The 22,432-nt window shown below is 38.0% G+C and overlaps 2 protein-coding genes across 3 annotated transcripts; both read right to left on the bottom strand.

Annotated features, from left to right (window-relative positions):
- Window positions 1-1,865: 1,865 nt before the first annotated feature.
- Window positions 1,866-11,353, bottom strand: LOC136250519 (uncharacterized). The gene is made up of 9 exons (XM_066042738.1): window positions 11,207-11,353; window positions 10,999-11,146; window positions 8,204-8,335; window positions 7,507-7,683; window positions 4,603-4,718; window positions 3,874-3,975; window positions 3,255-3,350; window positions 2,786-2,905; window positions 1,866-2,534 (listed from the first exon to the last, which is right to left on the bottom strand). The coding sequence occupies exons 1-9, from the start codon at window positions 11,252-11,254 to the stop codon at window positions 2,076-2,078; spliced, it is 1,398 nt and encodes a 465-aa protein (XP_065898810.1). The 5' UTR covers window positions 11,255-11,353; the 3' UTR covers window positions 1,866-2,075.
- Window positions 11,350-20,765, bottom strand: LOC136250520 (uncharacterized). Of its 2 annotated transcripts, XM_066042739.1 has the most exons (8): window positions 20,593-20,765; window positions 19,918-20,068; window positions 18,507-18,638; window positions 16,316-16,498; window positions 15,900-16,012; window positions 13,938-13,988; window positions 12,487-12,642; window positions 11,350-11,952 (listed from the first exon to the last, which is right to left on the bottom strand). In XM_066042739.1, exons 1-8 carry the CDS (start codon window positions 20,659-20,661, stop codon window positions 11,434-11,436), a joined length of 1,374 nt encoding a protein of 457 aa, XP_065898811.1. In that variant the 5' UTR covers window positions 20,662-20,765; the 3' UTR covers window positions 11,350-11,433. The 2 variants fall into 2 exon arrangements, with proteins under 2 accessions (XP_065898811.1, XP_065898812.1); XM_066042740.1 differs by lacking the exon at window positions 13,938-13,988.
- Between the last annotated feature and the right edge of the window lie 1,667 nt (window positions 20,766-22,432).

Genomic DNA, 22,432 nt, shown 5'->3' with positions numbered 1-22,432 from the left:
TACCATTGTGGGTTGTTCATTGTAGTATCCCATTGCTAGATCCACCATGAAACCGGAGGCACGATTGTTGTCTTCACAGAAATATCGACTTTAGTATTTCGTGAGATGCAAAAATTATTTTTTAAATTTCGTGCTCCACACAAAGAACAGGATAGAACTTGCTACTTAGATAGGTATTATCTAGAGTTAATGTAGTTAAAAAGTACGCACAGTAATAAGCAAATGATTCATTGGGTTCCCGGCACAGGGTTGCTTTCTCTCAAAAAGCAGAAAACGAAACACAAATTTTCGAATTCAAACTGCCCTACCAGCCAAGACAAGAAAAGCCAACTCTTCCTCATAGTGATGTGATAAGGTTGGATGCATAGTCTGTCTATGCTGTTAGTCTGGAAAGGATCTGAGACTTCTCACCATCTGGGTGAAGAACGTCAAAAATTTCGTGCGTCATTTCAAGGGATTCTCTCAATGGTACCAAAGTGCTTTCCAGTACTTCTGATGACACACTGGTCACTTCATTTTGTTTAGAACGATGATAAAGGATGGATCAAAACGTTTGGTAGTAGTAGTAGTTGGTGTTTCTGTGATTTCATATGGTGCAATATACCAGCAGCTCACCAGGAGCTCCACCCAGCTCGAATCAAAAATGAAAGATTTTATGCTTTTTCGGTTTGTTTTTGGATGTTTTGCAGCATAATGGTGATGTAGGGTGATCTAGTGAAAACTTGAAGCTGCTGTGGAGCGTGATGGGTGAAGTCAAATTTGGACGATTTTGCTGCCTCCCTGGATGCATAGCTTAGAGCGAGGCGTGGAAGCCGTGGATGAAATAATAATTGACAACCGCTACTACCAAACGTTCAGGGACATCTTTTGCCATAGTTTTAGTTTATAATTGATGATTGTTGTGGCTGCAGAAGCGCTGGAAATGGCTAGAAAGCGCGACACAATTCTTTGATGCTGCAGAAAAATTTGACGCTCGTCACCCAGATGGTGAGAAGTCTCAGATCTTTTCCAAACTAACAGCATAGACAGACTATGCACCCAACCGTATCGAAACACTATGAGGAAGAGTTAGCTTCTCTTACCCTGGGTGGTAGGGCAGTTTGAATTCGAAACTTCGTATCTCTTTGTCTGTTTTTTCAAAGAAAACAACCCTGTGCCGGGCACCCAGCAGATCATTTACTTATTTCTGTGCGTACTTTTCAACTACAACAACTCTGGATACGATTTGGCTAAGTAGCAAGTTTAATCCGGTCCTTTGTGTGGAGAACGAAATTTTAAAAATAAATTTTGCATCTTGCGAGATACTGAAAACGATATTTCTGTGAAGACAACAATCGTCCCTCCGGTTTCATGGTGGATCAAGCAATGGGATACTACAATGAACATCTCACAATGGTAGGGGGATTGATTTGTAGAAGTTGATTTTTCGGATTGCGGACCCTATCATGTGATCTTGCTTCTATTTATTGCCTTCTCTATTTGTGCACAACCAAGTTACTCATAGGGAAAACCCCTTGGATAACCCCATCTCTGTTTAGCCAAAAAGAAGGAAACCATCGGCAAAAATGGCACGGTGAGTGTTGTATAAGTTGTGTTATACTTATTCTTGTACAGTGACTAGTTAAGTAACTTTAGCAAAATCTCGAGCTATCCAGCCCACGTCTTTATAATTACTCTAGGAGCTGATGGTGGGGCAAAGAAGTCTGATGCCCGGGCAATGCCCTGGCTTGGCTACGCCACTGCTTAGCTCCATATAAGCTAATAGCTTGACTCCAAAACAACTTGTGGTTAGAATTAGCAATGGTGTATTTGTACTTTGACTTCCCTTTCAAATTTCTGTTATATTCACTCTGTAGTACTCAACATCAGCATCAAAGTTTTCATATTATAAACAAAAACTAAAAGTAATGATGTTCAATTGTACAATACACAAATTGCTAAGCTAATAAAAACAATAATTATTATCAATAAATTATCCAATAGCTTACACCAGATTGACAAAAGATAATGTACACAATATTCACAAAGTTTAACAGTAGACATTATACAAATATAGAGACAATTAAATCTATTTTTCATGTGGCAGATGGAAGCTTGTTTCTCAATTTTGTGAAAAGTTTTTGCTTATTTTTTCTTGTAATAGGGTCAGAATGTGGAGCACTGGTGGTGGTATACACTCGCTGTTTTATTGCAGTAAAAGGTTGAGGTGGTGGTGATGTAGAGTTTTCTTGCCATGACTCCATAGAAGATGTTGATTCTGCACTAACTTTTCGCTGGTATATTCCTGGAGGAACAGTGGGCACTCTTCGTTCTATAGTGTGTGACACTCTGTAAGGTGTAGGGGGCTTAGGAGGGGGACCTCGCTGCTGTTGCTTCTTGGGGAGTACTGGGGGTGAATTTTCACCGCAAAACTCATAAACATCATCAGCTGATTCGGTTAGGTCTGTGAGTGATCGAGGTCTCTGCACTGTAGGTTTGTCCAGTGTACTGCCTTCAGGATATGACATTGTGACAGTTAACTTGTTGCGATCAATCTGAAAATAAAACATGAGAGATGGTCCTTCAGAGAGCACTAAATTTCCAGTGGACATGCAACAGTTTGGGAAATACTCGGAGGATACCAGAGCAGCATAAAACAACTATTTTGACAATAAAATCTAGAATTGCAAAAGGTTTTCAATGCCCAATATGTCTACACGCCCACGTGGGTGACATGCATGCTACTCACACACATGTGGATAACCCTGCAGCAGGTCTACACAATACACTTCACCAGTGCACTTACATGTGTATTTAGCTTCTCACACTCATCGTCAATGGGTTCCATAACTGTATACTCCTCTGTTTCATCAGGACTGGCAATATGGGTCAACATTGAGTACTCTGACTGTGGCCTGGAACTTTTCTATACACAGAACAAACACACCACTGAAATATACATCACCTAGTACATACAGTATGTGTGTTGTTATAGTGTAGTGTGTGTCTGTTTGTTTGTTTGTCCTTGCAAGCTTGAGTTGCATGACAGTGCCAAACCTGCTGAATTTATCTCCACCTAATGAACAGATTACTAGTTCCATTGAGTGTTGCATAACTAGTACACATTTTACTCAATACAGCAAACAAACAGTTTAATTTACCACTCTTCTACAAAATGCCATTTGTATACTTGATGAGCTTGTTGTATGTAACATAAATATAGTATTTAATATACACTGTACATGAAGTCATGAACACACACATGGTATACTTACATCGTCATCAGTTTGGTCCACAGACATGTACTCTTCATCAGGTTTAATGACGGGATTCAACACTGAGTACTCAGACAATGGTCTGTTGTTAGGAACCTGTTAATAGCAAACATGTATGTAGATCTATTGTTCTGTTATTGCTCAATAGTACGTCACAGACAATTTGTAACATATTTTTGTGACATGATAAAATTTCCCACAAGTAATCAGAAGCTACAGTTCAAAATTCACATTAGAAACTTTATTTGCTTCAGTGTAAATTTAGCAGTAGTACTAAATAGTAAGGATCTGCAAAAACTTTCATAACAGTTTGGCAGCAGTATTGGTTGGGTACAATCATGCCTTCAAAGTGGCAAGCAGATTTACACTTTGACATTGTACGCAATGAGCAGAAACTAACTACATTGTTTGTCATTGGAAGGAGTTGCATTTCAGGTGATGACCTTCCTATTTGTCATAACACTGTTACTTATAAAATTCCTTACACTACTACCAAGAGTTAATAATATAACTCTTGCTTCTACATAGACACATACAAAAAGGCATACAAATACATTATTGTAAGTTAGTCAATACAAAAGCCTACAGTACTAGCACTGCACAACATATGTACACTAACCTGATACAGGCTGTCACAATTAGTGGGTAGAGAATTGAATTTTGCTCGTGGAATAATTGCAGGTTTCTTGTTGACTGGTCTTTTTATGGGAGGGAATAATGGCTAGAAAAAATAGTGGACATTGGACACTGCACACGTGTGTGCGCGCATGCACGCACACATAACACACACACGCACAATAATGTACACAACAGGGCTTAAACTGGGTCAGCATGAATGACCCACTGACTTGGGCCGTAATAAAGTAGAGGCATACGCTAAAACCTACATGTTACAACAAAAAAGCTTTTTGTAAGAGGACAAGGTACAGTAAATGTGTGTGTATAGGCCTTATTCTCAAGTACCCCATGTGTAAACTGGGTATGGCTCCAACTGGATAACTATAGAACTTTTCATGCCATATTAACACTTCCCTAAAGAATGATCATTGAAAGTGTATATAGGTTAGAGGTTATATGAAAGTGAATCTATACTTTTGAGGAACCAAGCACCAAGTGATCGAAACACTCTAACAGAGCATCATTCACAGAGCACATTATCTTTCTCCTCACAATATACTAGCCAGCAATGATCTTGGGGATTTCCACCTCAATTGTCAAGCTACGTATATAATCATATTTTATAATCAGGGTATGTAGACAAAACATGACCCGGATGACCCAAGCTTGGTACACAAAACTTTTAACTACGCACAGAAGTTTTCTATGCATGCAGTAATCTAACATGTACCTTTGGTAGCTCAATTGGTAAATCCCCAACACTTGATCCACCTGACAAATGTTTTAGAGTGCTCTGCAACTGGTGGTGTTCAGCAAACTGAGTAATACTATCTTCCGAGCTTTTGTCTGGAGAGAAAAGATTACATGAATCATACTAGCACCTCTCTATATTATTAACTGTTGGTAGTGTATATATACATAGCTCAATTATGATCGTGGAGAAACTTAGATATGTTAGGTAAGCTGTACTGTAGTAGTCTTAAATTTCTTCACTATTTGCTGAACTTTAAGGCCTCACACAAGTTCACAGAAAACAGGCTTTGAACACATTATCATTTTCAATAGGAAGCCCCACCCATGTAAAATAGAGTGCTGGCTCCAAGGTTACGTTACTGAAACCTTTCCAGTGAGAGTTAGGTTTGCAAAAGACATTTTTCTTACATGCACATTACCCACCCACCTAGGTAAACATGCAGGCTATGCGAAAATCGTTATCAATAAATTTTGATAATGAAAATTTTGTTAGTGTAATAATAAAACAAGTGAGCAAAAACTAGTACAATAAATTATTAATTTAAAAGTGAAGTAGGGCACCAGGAATAAAAGTAGTGAAACAAGATTATATGAATGATGGTAGCTATTACAACATAGGGAAAATCCCTATATTGGCAAGTTACTGCCTCAATACCTAATAGCTACCATCATTCATTGTGTTTCACTACTTTTTACCTCATTTTTTTTTAATTATTATTTTTTGTAGCTACGTGACTGCTTTATTAGAGTATCTCGATCTCCCTGATTGTTTTGTGCAATATATTATGGGGTGTGGATTTGTAATGTCTAGTTTTCTACTGCAAAACCATAGCTAGATTATTAAAGGGGGTGGTCATGGCATGCTCTGATTGTTACGAGCATGGTGATATTTCTGATCGTCTAGGGAGCGTGGTAAGTCCATACAATCTTAAGTGCTGCACGTATCTACTCCACTTGAAGTTCTTCAAATAGTTTTGTGGTTTCTAAATACATTCCTTTAAGGAAGTGTCGATGCAGAAAATTAATGCCTTGGTGTGGTTTCCTTGCATGAAAAAGACGACCATGTGATTGAAGATAAAAGGAATGGCAAAGTGTAGAAGGCAGGACACTCGTCAAACAAAAAAGGTACTTCCACTAGCGAGTTTGTTATTGTGGTACAAAATGGTAGCTGTGTGCTGCTCTAGCCTTGTGACTGTGGTCAGGCAGACTGGCAGACCAAAGTTCAGGTTTTGGCATATGTGACTGTCTCTGGGAAAACTGGTCTTATCGCCCATTTAAAAGTATCGAGAAATGTCGGTTTTAAATGTTCGGAGTGTTGTAGCTGGCCAATGGTGGTAGCTACGCATACCAAATTTTCACACATTTTACAACAATTTCTTACCTTCCTGATCATCCACTGAAGAAGTTGTCAACAGGTAAGCTTCCCACCATTTTAGATAGTTTTTAAACCGAGGTTGACTGTATCAGGCGAGCTGCCAAAAGGGTGTGAGGCGGGGGCGGGCAAGATGGTATTCAAAAATTGAAAAGGAATGTGTTGGGATGAATTAGGCCAAGTTATGGGCCATTCAGGGCTCAGAACTAGATAAAATGAATGGAAACTTACAGCACAGGTCATTGTCCAACATCATGGAGCTGTACAGCCACACACAGCCATCTCCTGGTTGGCCAGGGCTCCATCAAGACCCCAGACCACTCGTACAGCTCGCCACTGTGCTTTAAAAAAGCAGACCACTTTACTCTGGTCGACTGTGACAGTGAAACTTGATAGTACATTCATTAAGCTTTGTGTTTGTGTGAAAAAAATCAAACTTCCTGATAAGAACGGTTTTCGTAGATCCAGTCACACATATTAAAATTTCAATATTTAGCCATCTGTGCTTGTTCTTAACACTGGATCCTGAAGTTGGATGTGACATAAGATGTTACTATGATGGTTTTTAACAGCATTTTGGGCGGTGCCCATCATCTTAGGGGGTACTAAACAGTATGTACTACTGTACTTTTTGATATTTGGCACTGCCAGAGACCCTTCTCAACAAAAGTGTACTGTCTGATATCTGGTAGTTTACGAAGATTTACATCTTTGTCATGTTAAACTACAATAAGTGTTTTACTCATATGACTGCACAGCTTTAAGTTGTAAAATACATTTATCTACTATAAAAAGTTTTGTGATTGGCAACTACAAGTATTCTTTACAGCAGAAGTAATTTAGTCAGTACTAAGTCAGTAATCAACACAAATGTTATGATGCTCTAAAACAGTACATGGTTATGAGAAAGTAAATGAGATACTCGAGTCTGATGGCTGTTTTTGAATGCAAAGAATAAGTTTTCCTCTCAAGGAAAATTACATTTTGTTTAGAGACTGAATGTGCACAAAATACTTATCAGTGCCACATGTAGAGCTTCCCACACAGTACACACAGGAATGTACATCACATTCATAGTTCTTGGCCATAACAATTGCATCATTATTGATCACCTCCTGTATAAGGCTATATGTTTTACATGTGTCATCGTCATATATGTCTATACAAACATAGTTTCAGAAAGGCATGAATAATTTTCTTAGAATGTGGTATGAGAAAGATAGCTGTGCTGTTGCTCTAATAGGCATACATTCTATACAGAACACCTAATACAGCCAGCCAACTTGAACACTACTTAAACTTAGAAAATAAACCCACAATACATAAGTATCTACAGCACACATAACCTACATGCATACTGTACAAATGTATGTGGCTGCGCAGTTAATCAGCAGCTCACACACACACGCATACACACACACACACGCATACACACACACGCATACACACACACACACACACACACACAAAATATTTACAGTGGCTATGTACAGTGTATCTAAGACACACCTTTAGTCATTCTGGTGGTGTTCATGTACGTCTTATCATCAGTCCAACTGAGTAGTGTGGACAATATCTCATCTATCCTCTTCTCCTTCCCTATATGTTCCCCCATCACATAATAGTAGGATAATGACATGGCCAATAAGGCACTAGTCATCTTGTCTGATATCTTATCAGCCATTTCTGTAATGAATTGTATGCTGGCAATTATTGGTATATCCACATGTGTACACACTATACACACCACACACAAGATAGTTATTTTAGCAGCAGTAATGTTAAAACTTAAAGAGCCCAATATTAGCTGATGACATCTCATTACACACCCACCATATTTACATACAGATTTGTCCAGACAAAACTGTGGTTTAAATTATAAAATGATGATGAGGTATGACATCTATCATGACAAAGTTTAGTTCTCTTTTAATGTACCACCATGTGCTATTTCCATGAACACAATCAATCCCATAAGAATTCACTAGATCACTACACACACAGTTTTATGATTTCTTCCTAACTACACTTGACAGTATAGTGGGATATGAACACATTGCAGGAAGAGGATGGTAAATTCTGGCTTTATCAACAAGAAAGGGTTGCAATGGACAACGATTTTAGTTACAAGTCAATTTAGAACTCTAATGTCAACTAAAAGATTCTTCCAATCTTAAAACATCGAGCCACACAAGATTATACTCACCACTATCATCCATTGTGAACTTTCTAAACAGATACTCTACTGGAGACACCAGATCAAGTGAGAATACAGCTATACTGTTATCATTTCCTCCAGCATACACTGACACCTCTGCTGTACAAGGATGGTCAAACCCTATTGAAAGACAAGCTATTAAACTGACTGCCTGACACACAAAATTCTAAACAGTGGATATAGTACCAAACAAACTCAAACCATTATTTATAAAAACCGTTCTTCCCAGTGCTTATTAAATTTTATCACAGTCGAAAAATGATATTTAAGCGAAAGGTAAATATTTGGTAGGTCTAATACTGTATACACAAGCATAAACACACAATACATAGTTATGTAAAGAGTGCACAAATGCTGCAGGGATAGTAGCTACTAAGAATTACATTAACAGATACACTCTTCTACACAGGATTATGAAACAACAGTTATGATGATAGTCATGTGATACTAAAAACAGGCCTCTCAGAAGCCACACAATAATCCACTCTGGCAAGAGAAATTGGTTTCAAGCTCCAGTGGTCACTATATGGTGCTCATAGATACACAGCACCCCAGAGCAAATGTATATGTGCAACACAATAGTTTAGCTGGTGTTTGTGTGAACTACAATAAATGACTTTCATTGTGGATGTGTGCCATACAACAAACTAGCATATTTTAATACAAACTCTTACATGATATTGAGTATATGTACACATCACAAACTACTATAAAAGATTCAAACCCTATGCATGCTCACAGTAACCAACTACGATAAATTATAAGGTCTTCAAAGTTTTGTAAATGGATAGCATAAGCAAAAAAAAAGCACACTCCAACCTCCAGTCTAGACTTCTATGCACTCCAGGCAGCAAGTATTGACGGAAATATTGACAATGGTACAGAGTGTAATATGTGACATTGTGTAGGAGAAGGTGGGTAGTGAAGTATTGGATATCATTTGTGATCTAACTGAGAGGCCCTAGTCATGTAGCAACTATACAATCAGTCATCTCACTGTGTTCCACAAGTATTCATAGTGATATATGTAGTCTTGTCACTTACTATGCTGTAACCACTTGTAACAGGCTTCTAGTTTACAAGCATTGCTTACTATTTTAATGTTTATGGTAGATACATCCTACACAATACTGCTAATACCATTGTTATAGGTGCTATCCATACTTATTAATGATCCGTGGAGTTGGCTAATTAAAATGACAGGTAATCCATAGAGTTTTTGTTTTGTTACAGTGATAAAGATGATGTCACATTACTTAGTAACACATTCCAAGGTGTTGAGTGTGCCATTTTGACAGACTGGGCAACAATTCTAAAAGGATGACCCCAAATGTTGCTAGTTTCAAAAATTCAGCTGAGCACAACACAGGTTGTATAACATGCATAGCAAATTGTGAAACATGGTTGGTGTGTATACCCCTACACTTCTATCTATATAGCCATTTTTATTACATTCATTGTAGTCAGTAGTTTGAGGAAGTGGATAAACAACTCTGAAGAGATTGTTAACCAGAAATTAATAAAGTGCAGCATGTACAATGTATGGCTGCTCCATCATCTTCTGGGAGGGACTAGCTCACTTGGTACATCATGTACAGGGCTGGGGGAGCCACCCAGGCAGCCCAGGTAAGAGCCTGACCAATATTACGCATCAACAGTTCAACTGACTAGGTTGGGGACATATTTTGTCCACCCAAATGAATTTTGCCTGACGTTGCTTCCCCAGCCGTACAATTTTCTGAGCCGTAAATTATAGATTTCTCAGCTTAGCTGCCCCATCATTTTTGTATTTACTCAAGGGCACAATAAAACTTAGCAAATAGAATGTCAGTGTATACGAAGGTCTAATAAAATTGTGATACATGAAATAAAACACCTTAGATGAAACTAGCTACAGGGTATATAATATTAAACTGGTGATTACCGCTATACAAGTAGTGTTACTGAGATGAAAGATGGAACAGTCTTCAAAATCGTAGACACTCTTAGACTACAAATGATGTATAAGATTATCCACCATATAGTAGGCTTAAAACTACCAAACTATGTTAGTTACAATCGTGGAATTATTAGAGGCCATGATTTCAAACTTACCGTTCCTTTTACACGGATTGATGCATACAAGTTTAGTTTCTTCCAGCTACCATTGCATCATGGAACAAATTACCTAATGAAATAGTTAACGCTAACACTTTGTTGACCTACTTAGTGATTTTAATTAACTTTTTGTACTCGTAATTGCATTTTATACCCGCTTGTGAGGTTTTGCAATCATAATAATAATAATTTTTTCAGGTGCCAATAGTGCATGTATCATGTGTGCCGTATGCAGTAAATAGTCTTGGCCTGATAAAGGTTGTTCTCTGCATCTAGGGGTGGTCACTACCAATAGTCCTGTAGAACCATCTGCAATTGGGATCAAGGTTTTGATTGACGAAAATATACCTTGATCACTTGATTTCGCCTTAAAAATTATTACAGCCTTGATTGCTTAATAAATTAGTACATATTTTCGCAAATTTTCGTTTTGTTTGCGAGCTAGCTTTATCAGAGCTTTCTAGGACGCCTTGATCGCTTGATTCAGTGCTAATTTATCTATTGATCGCTTTATTTGATTTTGATCCCGGTCGCAGATGGTTCTACAGGACTATTGGTAGTGACTACCCCTTGTGCATGCATGCTGTGCACAGGGTAATGCACACATAACACACACAGAGCTCCCACATACTCATCAACCAAGTATTCAGTAACGATTACTCATTGCTATAGGGGACAACACCCACCTGGAGAAATCGTAGTGAGCACATCAGCACCAGAAAGTTCTGCCTCACGGTCCTTTATCTTTCCACCCGGAAATGTGTATCGGAGGTAGTAACTGGTGCTCGATTCCAGCGAGTGATTCGGGAAAATGAAGCTGTACCGCTCCGCACACTATCAAGTCGGTAAACAGTGATCACTATTCAACACACATAACTTGCTGATACAACTTACGCAAAATAGAACGAAGCTCTGATTGACAACGATCTCTGCTTGCTCCATAGCTCAACAAAACTAGTAATGACCACTAACAGACTGACTTTAAAATAAGGAAACCTTTCAATCGTTACCAAGCCTTAGCGCCATCGCTTGTTGCATAACGCTTATTAAATTTTATTCATTAAAAATAATCACGTGACATTCAATAAAAAGTTTATGAAAACATAAAAATAAGAAAAACGTTATGACCTCGGCTTTGTTCTTGGCTTAGCTCTAGGTATCGGCGGATGAGCAGGTAAAGAGATGTTCTTGGCAAGTGGGCTTTTCAGTGGAGAAGGAAACTCTGGTTGTTTAGACAGCCTAGTAGGTGAAACTGATTTCTCCATAACCTTAGATGTTCCATTAAGTTTAGGCGAATTTGGTCTTTCATCAGAGCTACTAGATTTTGGTTTGCCACGTACTGGAGCGATAGGTTTTTGGGGGCCAGGAGGTGATTTAGAAACCAGTTTTGCAGGATCAGGGGGTGGAGGTCTCAAAGGCGGCTGTCCACGAGTTGGTCTGTTTAGTGTTTTGGAGGCATATTCACGTGGAACAATATAAGTGTATTCGTTATCATCCAGCATGTCTTCTGCAGATCTGGAACGTTGTATTCTTTTGTTTGCAGAGAATGGTGTAACCACAGGTGGAGACTTGCCAGCTTTATTATGTGGCTTAGGATTCTGTCTTGGCTGTAAATAATCAGCAGGAATCTTTTTAGAAATCTGTATACAATAAAAAACAACAACATACACAAGTGATCTACCCAATGCCATCACAACAGTGATTAACCAAAGGGGTATCAATAATAAAAAGTGAATTTATGGCAGCTAAATAACAGCAGTTCGTTGGTGAGTTTACATGGATTTTGACTGACTAGTATAAAGTTCACCATAATTCTGTCCCAAAATGAGAGAATTACTTATTGTATTACTCGAAATTTAGCTGGTCGAACAATTTGGGAACCAACACCCTTGAGTGTCATATTGTCATATTGTTTCATAACTTATAACATGAGTTACTCTCCACGTAACATCCCAATGAAATGTCCTCCACAGGCTATGTAATCATGCCACATGGTAAAACATTTGCATTACATATAGCTAGTGATTTGTGAGGTCAGACAACTATACGTGTCTAATATAGTGCGTAATGAGAATGCTAACAGCATTTTTACCACTGTGTACTACACAAACACATGCAGCATGTGCGCGTGTGTACATACACATTGAACCACAACAATGCTAATTCACACATACCATGCTAACACTGTCTGTCATTGGCTCTTCATATGTTGTCTCATCAGTTGCGGGTGTATGATTAACCACTAGTTTTGCATACTCTGACTGATCAGATATTTCTCTAGATAGTGATGTATACAGTTCTGCATCAGACTGGGACCTCCCATGCTCAACCTAGTGATGTCATCATACAGTTAGTAATACACTGTTAGCAACATAAATATGCAGGTATCTATGGTGAATAGAGCATTGTATGCATGCGAAATCTTGCAGATTTAGTAAGCTTTTCATTAAACTTTCATCTCTAAATTTTGCTAACGTTACAGGAATAGGGTACACAACCTATACAGTGTTGATTATGATTGTAGTGTAATATATATGGTTTCCCAGAATCCCAGTGCATGAATCTTGGCTCCATTTTTCTTGCAAGCTAGTATTGGGGGGGGGGGGGGGGGAGGAGGAGGAGAAGGGGCATGCATACAGCTTTTCACAATGATATTGCAGAATAAAACTTAACAGTCAATTTGATTGTGTACAAGATTTAACATTATGTGGTCTTCATGGTAGTGGTAGTTTAATGGAGTTTCTCACCAGCTTCCAACTGAACATAGTACACAAACTCACAAAGAGATCAATACTAATAATAAATCTTGCATGCACATTAGCAGTTTGGCAGATCTAGGATCTAGGATTTTTAAACGGGAGTTTCTGAAAAATTGATGTTACAAAATATTGTAAATGACAAAACTTGGTTTGGCAAATCAGCATGTGAAGCAGTTTGGCAGATAAAAGTTTGGCGAACTTACTGCATAGCCAATATTGAACAACATAAGTGACTGGATTTTGAACAATTAGTCTTACTGTAACATTTGACAGCTTATGACCAAAATAAAGCATTCAAGCTATCAATCAGCTTTACACAGTGATTTAGATCATCAACAAATTCAATGAAATAATCCAACAGGTGTATAACTGTCTTAATGGGAGTACACAATGAATTGTATAATTCTAATTGTTTCATACATGACATTGAGGCTAACAAACTAATAAAGTTTGGAAAATTTCCTTTTATTCGCCAAATTCGCCAAACTCCAGTCATGCCAAACTTTCATCATTTACAGTAGGTAGACTGTATTGGGGACATGTCCCTAGAAAATTTTAGAAGTTCTGAGATTATCAGCTGTATTGACTGCTCTATTAGAGTAGTTACTTGACTTCTCTGTTAGAGTATCTCGATCACTTTTAAATGAAATGGGAGATAAAAGTGTAAAGTGTTTGCTGAGCTAGGGCTACGTATAATGGTAAGTGAGAAAGAACACATAATAATTGTTGAACTATTTTCAGATGCATTAAATAGTGATCCTTATTTCAGATCCACCATACCCACTATTACAAAACTTTTGTATTATTGGTATAATCTGGGCTGCAAGCAGGATTAAATACAAGATGTATTTAACTATGATCACTACCTCAACTTGGAGGGATTGGTCTTGTACATCTGCTCCACCAGGATATAACAGCTACAGAGAAAAGTTCAATGCTATAATGAAGCACTTGAATCAGAATCAAAATCTGTATATGTTATGTGTATATGTGTATATATGTCATGACTTCATGTGGCAGTCACCACCCTATAAAAATATTAGAAAAGATTTCATCAGTTTATATGCATCATTTTTGTAAACTTTAACTGCTTATGAAATAGCACAAGACTGATCTCAAGCCTTTATTTAAACCATCACTACATTATCTCTCTAGAGTAGAGGACTACGATACTACTACTACTGCTGTATATACTCTCCGAAAAATAACTTAATCCACAGCTTTGGCCTTAAACCACAACATTTCTCCATGATCTAGATGTGAAACTGCTACCTAATATCAGTAGTATTGTTCATGGTGGTTTGTACTTTCTCACAAAAATATCACCCTATCAATACCTTTAGGGCGCCTTGGCAGTATTGGATAGGTAGAAATCAAGCCACAAGTGACTTCCAATAAATTTGAAAATTCATAGAATTTTAAAAATTAAAGAATTTTCTAGTGGAGAAGGAGGACAAAGTAAAGCACATGATGCATTGTAGTTGCTCAAACAGTGAAGAAATTAAGCCCCTAGTGTTATATAACCATAGTCAAGTTACATGTATGCTTGGCTGAAGGCATCAGCCTCAGAGGCATAGCTAAGGGGGGGCAAGGGGGGCATTTGCCCCCCCATCCCTAATTGTTTTTTTTTTTTTAAATCTTCGTCACAAGTTTACCAGTATTAAACTGACACGCAAATGACTGTAAATTATGTACACTACCACTCGGTATCACCAGGGGTTGCTAGTGAATGCGCACACACAACATTCAACTCGCTCGTGAATCCATCGAACAAAAATATTAGAGACATACTTCTATATTTAGCCTAGATTACTCGCGTGATAGAACATTTTTGAATCTAAAAAGAGTGACCCGCTTCTCCGCGGCAGGAGTCACAAGTGACAAAGGAGACCGGATGATGCTACGAACCTACTGCCTACGAGGTGATAAAGTGTTAGCTAAATAAATGTACCAAGTTTATTTTATCGAGTCGATCACACTGGACCTTTGTACGTACGGCAGTGCAGTCTGTTTTTACTTTGTCAGTCAGGTGGATCAGTCAAGCTTACAAGTTCTGCTAGCAAGACAGGTGGGATTTCGTGCAATACATGGCATTTCAATTTCGCCGAGTGAAGTGAGTGAATACGTCATCCTGTCAGCAGTGTGCTAGGACTGCAGCACAGGCTGTGGCTAACGTAAAGTAACCTGTATTTGCACTAAAGTATTAGCTCTACCGGACTGTGGATGAATTTGTTGGAGTACAGTTGTGGCACGTGCGATGATGCTCGACGAATATAGCTACCTCGATTGGAAGCAGTCAGTACTGAAATAGTTACGTAGCTAGTTCTTTAAGCTGTAATAATACAACACCGTATGTTGGCTAGCCCACCATTGGATCATTAGCTTTTTTTGCAATCATGAATAATTTTGAGTGTTTCGTGGGGGTATGCCTGCCCCTCCATTACCTTCTGGCTAGCTACGCCCCTGATCAGCCTACTAATTAGTAGAAAATTTGTTTAAGCAAAAATAAAAAAAAATAAAAAAACAACTTGTTTTGAGTTACTCTGAACAGCCTGTAAGATTTGAGAGGAAAGATGAGGTTGTTTTCAATTGACATTTTTAGCAGGAAAATGTATGACAGTATTACTGTACTATATGAAATCAAAAGAGTTGACACATTTAATCACAATTCATACCGGCAGTATCAATCCAAAAGGCATTAGAGACAGTTACACATATACCGGTACTGTAAAATTGAACACACACACACACACACACACACACACACACACACACACACACACACACACACACACACACTCACATACACATACACAAGTACTTTGTACCTTTGGCAGTTGTGCAGGCAACTCTCCAACAACTCCTCCCATAGACAAATACCGTAGAGTACGTTGTAAGTGGTGATGTTGGGCAAACCGAGCAATGCTGTGTCTTTCATTAGCTGTAAAATGAATGAGTAGTACACACACACATGCATGCACACACACACATTACTCACTGTCACAACACAGACACACACAACTGTGCGTACATGCATGCACACTAAACAGCTGCAGGTAGACTGGAACAATTTGATTCAAAGGATTTGAAAGAAATCAAACCTGCGTTACTCAGATCCAGTGAATCAGCAAAGGAAAATCCTCCTGGGGCAGGATTAGTGACCCACAGGAGGCTACCATGTCTTACAAGTAAAGGTGTGGGCACAAAAGATCTTCACCACACACACACACAGTGTGCAACTCACTAGCTGATGATCTACGAGGATTAGAATATGCTTTACTTCCATACATTGTGAGCAATGAGGATAATATCTCGTCCATCCTCTCACCATCGTCCTTCCTCAAATGTTCCCCCATTATATAGTAGTAGGATAATGACATGGCCAGTAAGGCACTGGAATAAGTCTCTGTCACTCTATCAGTTACTTCTGTAATAAAATAATGTGTCATACTGACATTGCCAAAACCAATCCCTTAAGGCAAATAACAGTATTAACCTTAAGAACATATTTACATATTAATAAGCCAACAAGGTTTCTATGCTATTTAGAGACCCAAGGATGATGTGTGCAAGGCTACTCATAAACTTAATAAGGCTACAGGTAGATAGTGTAGAGACTAATGACAGTTTGTTCTAGGTACTTGGGAAAATTTACCCCAAGTGAAGAAAGAGCAAAATAAAGTGGAAAACTGTGGCTGCTAATATTGAGATCCACTCTTCGAGTTGATAGTATCAGCACCACACTGTGACATTGTGAATCAAGCAGCTACTACAGCCACTGATGTTTGTCTTGTACAGAAAGTAAGCTAACAAATGGCAAACTGAGGGTGCTAGCATTGAGTGCTACCCTTCCAGTTTATTGCATCAGTACCACACTGTGACATTGGTGTATCAATGCCTAGATCAACACTAATGACACCTGTCCTGTCCAGAAAGTAAGCTGACAGTAAGAGCATTTCATTTTGGTTTTACCGATTTTTGTTTGATGAACAGGCTTGACCACAGGTTACTAACTGTTTAGTGACCCCACCACAGGTTTCTATTGGATTTAGTAACCTCAGACCTCAAATGTAAATTAAATCACCGTAATTATTTGTTAAGACACAGACATAACATTGTCTATTAAAAATATAATCCCTGCTCTATCAAACAGTATGGTAGTACTGTTTAAATAGGGATCCCCCCAAAAGTGACACGCGCCATCTAAAATGCCACCTTTAAAAATCATCCTAGAGACATCTTACCGGACAAAAATCACCTTTAAGGAATAATATTAGTCCGTCTAACATCAATTACAGCATTAAAAAGAAGAAAACACTTACAGACGGCTGGATATAAATTTTTAAAAACAATCACCGAAATTCTAATTTTCATCTGCCAGCCTGCCTGCTTGACCACAGTCGCAAGGCTGGAGGCCAAACAAAGCAGTGTACAGCCACAATTTTACGTCACAATAACAAACTCACCAGTGGGATGTGCCTTTTGGGGTTCCAATGAGTGTGCATGCCTAGTTTTTCCTTCTATCTTCAATCAGACTGATCTTCGCCTTTCTTCATGTAGTGAAACCATAATTTTCCCTATCAACACTTTACTTGAGCAGCATATTCTCATTATTTAGACACCACAAACTCATTTAAGTGTCTACGTTCGGTATGATACCTGTAACTTCATGATAGGTTCAATACCACATCTATTAACACTTGGGTATTAATAATGATTGAGCACCGAGACCACATCTTTTAGCAATCTATTTACTTGATCATGACGACACAACCTGGTCTAGTTGTATTCATAATGCTAGCACAATGAAAATATGGAATAGTGACACACACACACCCTGGTAAGTGAAAGGCTGCACATCCTGCTAAGTGAAAGGCTGGCTAGAGATACTCTAATACAGCAGTCACCTTGGTAGAATTGTCACACGTGTATAGCTGTATGCTACAACAAAAAAACCTAACAAACCAGCATATAAAAAATTATTAATTTAAAAATGATCTAAGCAATGAAAAGTAGTGAAACAATACACAAATGATGGTATTGTAGCATAGCTCAGTGGGAAAATCCCTACTTTGGCATTGAACAAAAGTATTGCTCTATAACATGCCAATGTAGGGATTTTCCCACCATGCTATGCTGTAATACTATCACTTATTTCTTGTTTCACTACTTTTTACCACTTTGATCCCTACTTAATTATATAATATACTAGCCTTTTGGTGCCACCCCTTCCTCTTTCGATAAATCAGATAATAATAAAATAAATAGTAAATTGTGAAGGCTCTGTATATTAATCATATTAGTTTCAAAACTTCTCTGCATTTAACTTTGCTGTATTTATGTAATAAAATAATGCTACACCTCTATACATGCAATTAAATATTATTTATTTTACAGATATTAGGTAGATACTAGTATTTGCTACTGTTACTCACCACTATCATCTAGTGATAACTTCCTATACAGATATTCCACTGGAGACACCAGATCAAGAGGGAACACTGCTATACTGTTGTCACCACCAGTAGCAAACACCTCCACTTGTACTGTACAAGGATGATCATATCCTACAGTGCACGTTACACGGTAAAAGACAATTGCTGATGGAAAATGTGATATTTTTGACCTTAAGTGTTTTGTTTATACCAGGTCAGATCTGTTTTACACAATTGGCGATGAATTTGATTCACTTGACAATGTGGATGGCAATGTAATTGTACATACTCACAAAGACTTCATTAATTACTGGCAAAGTGACACATGATAAAGAAGAATGCAACAAGATGTAGTCTACTCCTCCAACTGGGCGGCACTTATGGATTACACATTACAAGTGCCTCTTTGTAAAGAGGGAGCATAAGATCTCTAACAATACTTGACAACCCTGCATCCCTGGAGCAGTATCAAACCATAAAGTGGTGTAATGTATGATATGTAGCATGTATGATTTATTCACAAAATATAGTAGGGACCACAAAGGTTTGGGTGTGGCACATGAAAAAACATCACCCAAAAACCAGCCTCACTTTTCCCGATGATGATGAGGCAGCATTGGTTAGGTAAAACCAAGCCTTCAGATCAACTCGAAACACTTCAACAAGTTGCTATGATTTTTTAAAAAGAATTATTAAACGAAATTTTCTACCGACTGACTGAGTGACTGACTAATGCCTTCAGACTCAATAACGGCTAAGGCTGCATGATATTAAATCACAGAAGTGTTAAATCCCTACTGTGCATTTCCATTAGGGTATCTTGAGTACAGCAGGAATATAACACTTCTTATTGTTTTACTGTGATTTAATATTGTGCACTACTCCAGCTTGTTTCAATACTTTTTATCGATGTGTTATGGTCCCTACTCTAGTTGAAAATTCTAATTTTTTTGTGTGTACTTGTAATCTACAAGCAGTGATATAATTCAGAAATATAGTTATTTACATTAACATGTCAGGTGCAATCATTTCTATACGACTCCAATTATATTGGACCAGATAATCTCAGCTGTAGTGCAAGTGTTATAAGGGGCAATATCATATGTTAATCAGTGCTGTACCTTGTATCCGGAGCCTCCGAAATACAATCTCAATGCTGACAATAGATATTATATGCATGAAAAGGCTCCACATTGAAGTGATGTTATAAAAAGTGAGGTGACTACTAATTGAGGCTTCACCATTCAAAAGGTTCAATAAAGATACAATAGAGAAGTCACTTTACATGATATTCAACCTGTATAAATGCTTTTGTCATGTATTCACAGTTTCACTCTGCTTAGAATTTCTTCATAGCAGTAGCTGAGTGTGACAAGTCATGAAAGTTGTATATGGCTTGATGTTCTCATACCTGGTGGTTTCTTTATGTACAACATATTATCCCCAATATGATCTGCTTCTACATCCTCTGTACTTTCATCAGGATAAGTGTATCTGACAATATGGCCAGTTGAAGACAACACCTTCCCTGGTAATGTGACACTGTACTGCTCTGACGAACACTACAGAAACAACCGTTTCACATTGTAACATAGCAATATAAATTAAACCACTCAATTGATAATATCTGTCCAATTCATTCCAATACCCTGTACACTGTGATATAACAGTACAGCAGCCTTAAAATCACTGCAACTGATAATATTGTGATAAAGCAACAAACAGTTACATTCATATAACACCATGCAATTGAGCCAGTAATGCAAGCAACAACCTGTCACAATATGGTAAATTTGTATCTGTTGTACTCAACTCTTTTATTACATGGTTATGACCGCGGCATATAATCCAAAAGACGTACAGTTAGTGATCCGATAGGTCAATGCTTGGGTCACTCAATGAAAAGCACTTCCAGGGGGGAGAAGAGGCCAGTCTTTTACATTGCACCCAAAATACGCACACATGGGGAGAAAACATGTTTACAGCACCAAGTGTCACTCTACCCTTGCAAAAAAGGTTACGCCTCACCCTACGCCCATTCTTAACATACGGTACTGTAAGATAATTCGCTCCTTCATCCACTCACGCAAAAGAGAAGGAACTTCTGACTGATAGTAACAGACGCTTGTGCTTCTCCAGGTATGGGCTCTTCCATCTTCTGATTGATCTGTGAATCTCGCTGTGAATATCAATGTGACGATTACGTACGATTACACGCGCTAGTGTTGTTCCTTGGGTGGTCTGGTCGATCACGTGATCGTTAAAGGTTTCATAACATTTGTTTCGTAATTATACTGTTATATTAAAGTGACCGGCCTGTAAAAAAACGCAGGGAATCAGACACTAAAACACTGTTGAATGCAAAATAAGGGTCTAGCTAGACCCAGGCATGGTATAGTATAACACTACTGGGCAATATATCCATGCCGGTTATTCATGCAGTACCATGGAATTTGATCCTCATGAAATATCCATGAAAGTTACAGTTGGTATTTTTCATGGGTAATGAAATACCCATGAAATGCATGGAGCAAACTAATGTACCAATGAAAAACCCATGAACGAGTGAGTTTTCATGGGCCTGGTATTTCAATACCCATGAAAAACTCATCAACTGAAACTTTCATGGGTATTTCACAGGATAATGGGAATTTCATGGTAATAGCATAGATCACTGTCCAGTAGTGTAAGCAACATGGCTGGCAGTCCTGACATGAAGGTACTTAGCTAGCTAGCTAGCTATACTGGCCGGCACCAAAAAGAACTGCAATACACTGAGAATTTGGTGAGGTCTCTGCATTTACTTTAACACATACTACATTCAGGCTGAGCCTACTATGTGTGGAGTCTCAATTATTAAAGTCCGCCCAATAATAAACATCATGCATGCACTTTGGTATGTTGGTTATGATGGTAGTCAAGTATTGCTATGTGACACATTTGCAATTGATTGACAGATGTGTACTAGATAAGCTGAAGCTGTCTTTAATAGTTATATAACAATAAGTCATTCAGGATATTCACACTTAAGCAAACAATACTGGCTGTGTCACACATATACACTGGGGATATTTTATCAGTTTATATTATTGCCATATTTGTGCAGATAATGATTACACTGTTGATTCTGATTTAATTATTTTCAGTACCTATGTTGCCACATTTAATTGTTGGAGCTTATAACAAAGCCATACATACACATATTTGACAGCACCGTGGGATATTTCATATACATTATTACCATATTTGCGCATAAAGCTAATTATGATCACAATAATCATTTAAAAAGTCCACCATTAGCTGTTAAAACTGATGTGTAGTGGTAGCACCTATAAATACTAAATTTTGACTGCCACCAAATCCAGCTAGTCAAAAAATAGCACCTCTAAGTGCTACTATAGCACTTCAGTGTAGTTGCTGCATCATTGTTGTGTCTAATTCACTGCTATAATATAGCTTAGTCCCATGCAATAGTAAATTAACAAAACCACTAATTTACAATAAACTACATGACATTACAAATTCTCCTTATAATAGTTTTTACCTTTCCTGTAAGGTTTTCTTTTTTTTCTGTTGTTGAAATTTGTCATTGGCCATTGCCTGGTGGACATTATGCAAGGGACTGTCACTCTGAATAGACACTGAATTAAGTCCTCAACATTATATGCATCATTATAGGCATCATTTTGAGATTCAATTTTGGTGAAATTATATAGTGCGTAACTGTGGTCTATTTGAAAATGTAGTATTTGCATGTTCTTGTATAGTAATTAGTTCTATGAAATTATCCATGCATCTAACCTATTTTGAGTTATTTCACTGTTAGTGAAATAATGACACATTAGGTCCAATCAAAGTTCACACCGGGTGCCAAATTACTGAATTAATGCATGTTGTAGCTACATCAGTACAGGTTAGAACAGTTT

Source organism: Dysidea avara, chromosome 3 (genome assembly GCF_963678975.1).
Source record: "Dysidea avara chromosome 3, odDysAvar1.4, whole genome shotgun sequence".
NCBI classification, from domain to species: Eukaryota; Metazoa; Porifera; class Demospongiae; order Dictyoceratida; family Dysideidae; genus Dysidea; species Dysidea avara.
Note: the sequence above shows the minus strand (reverse complement) of the source record. Positions and strands in the feature narration are given on the sequence as shown.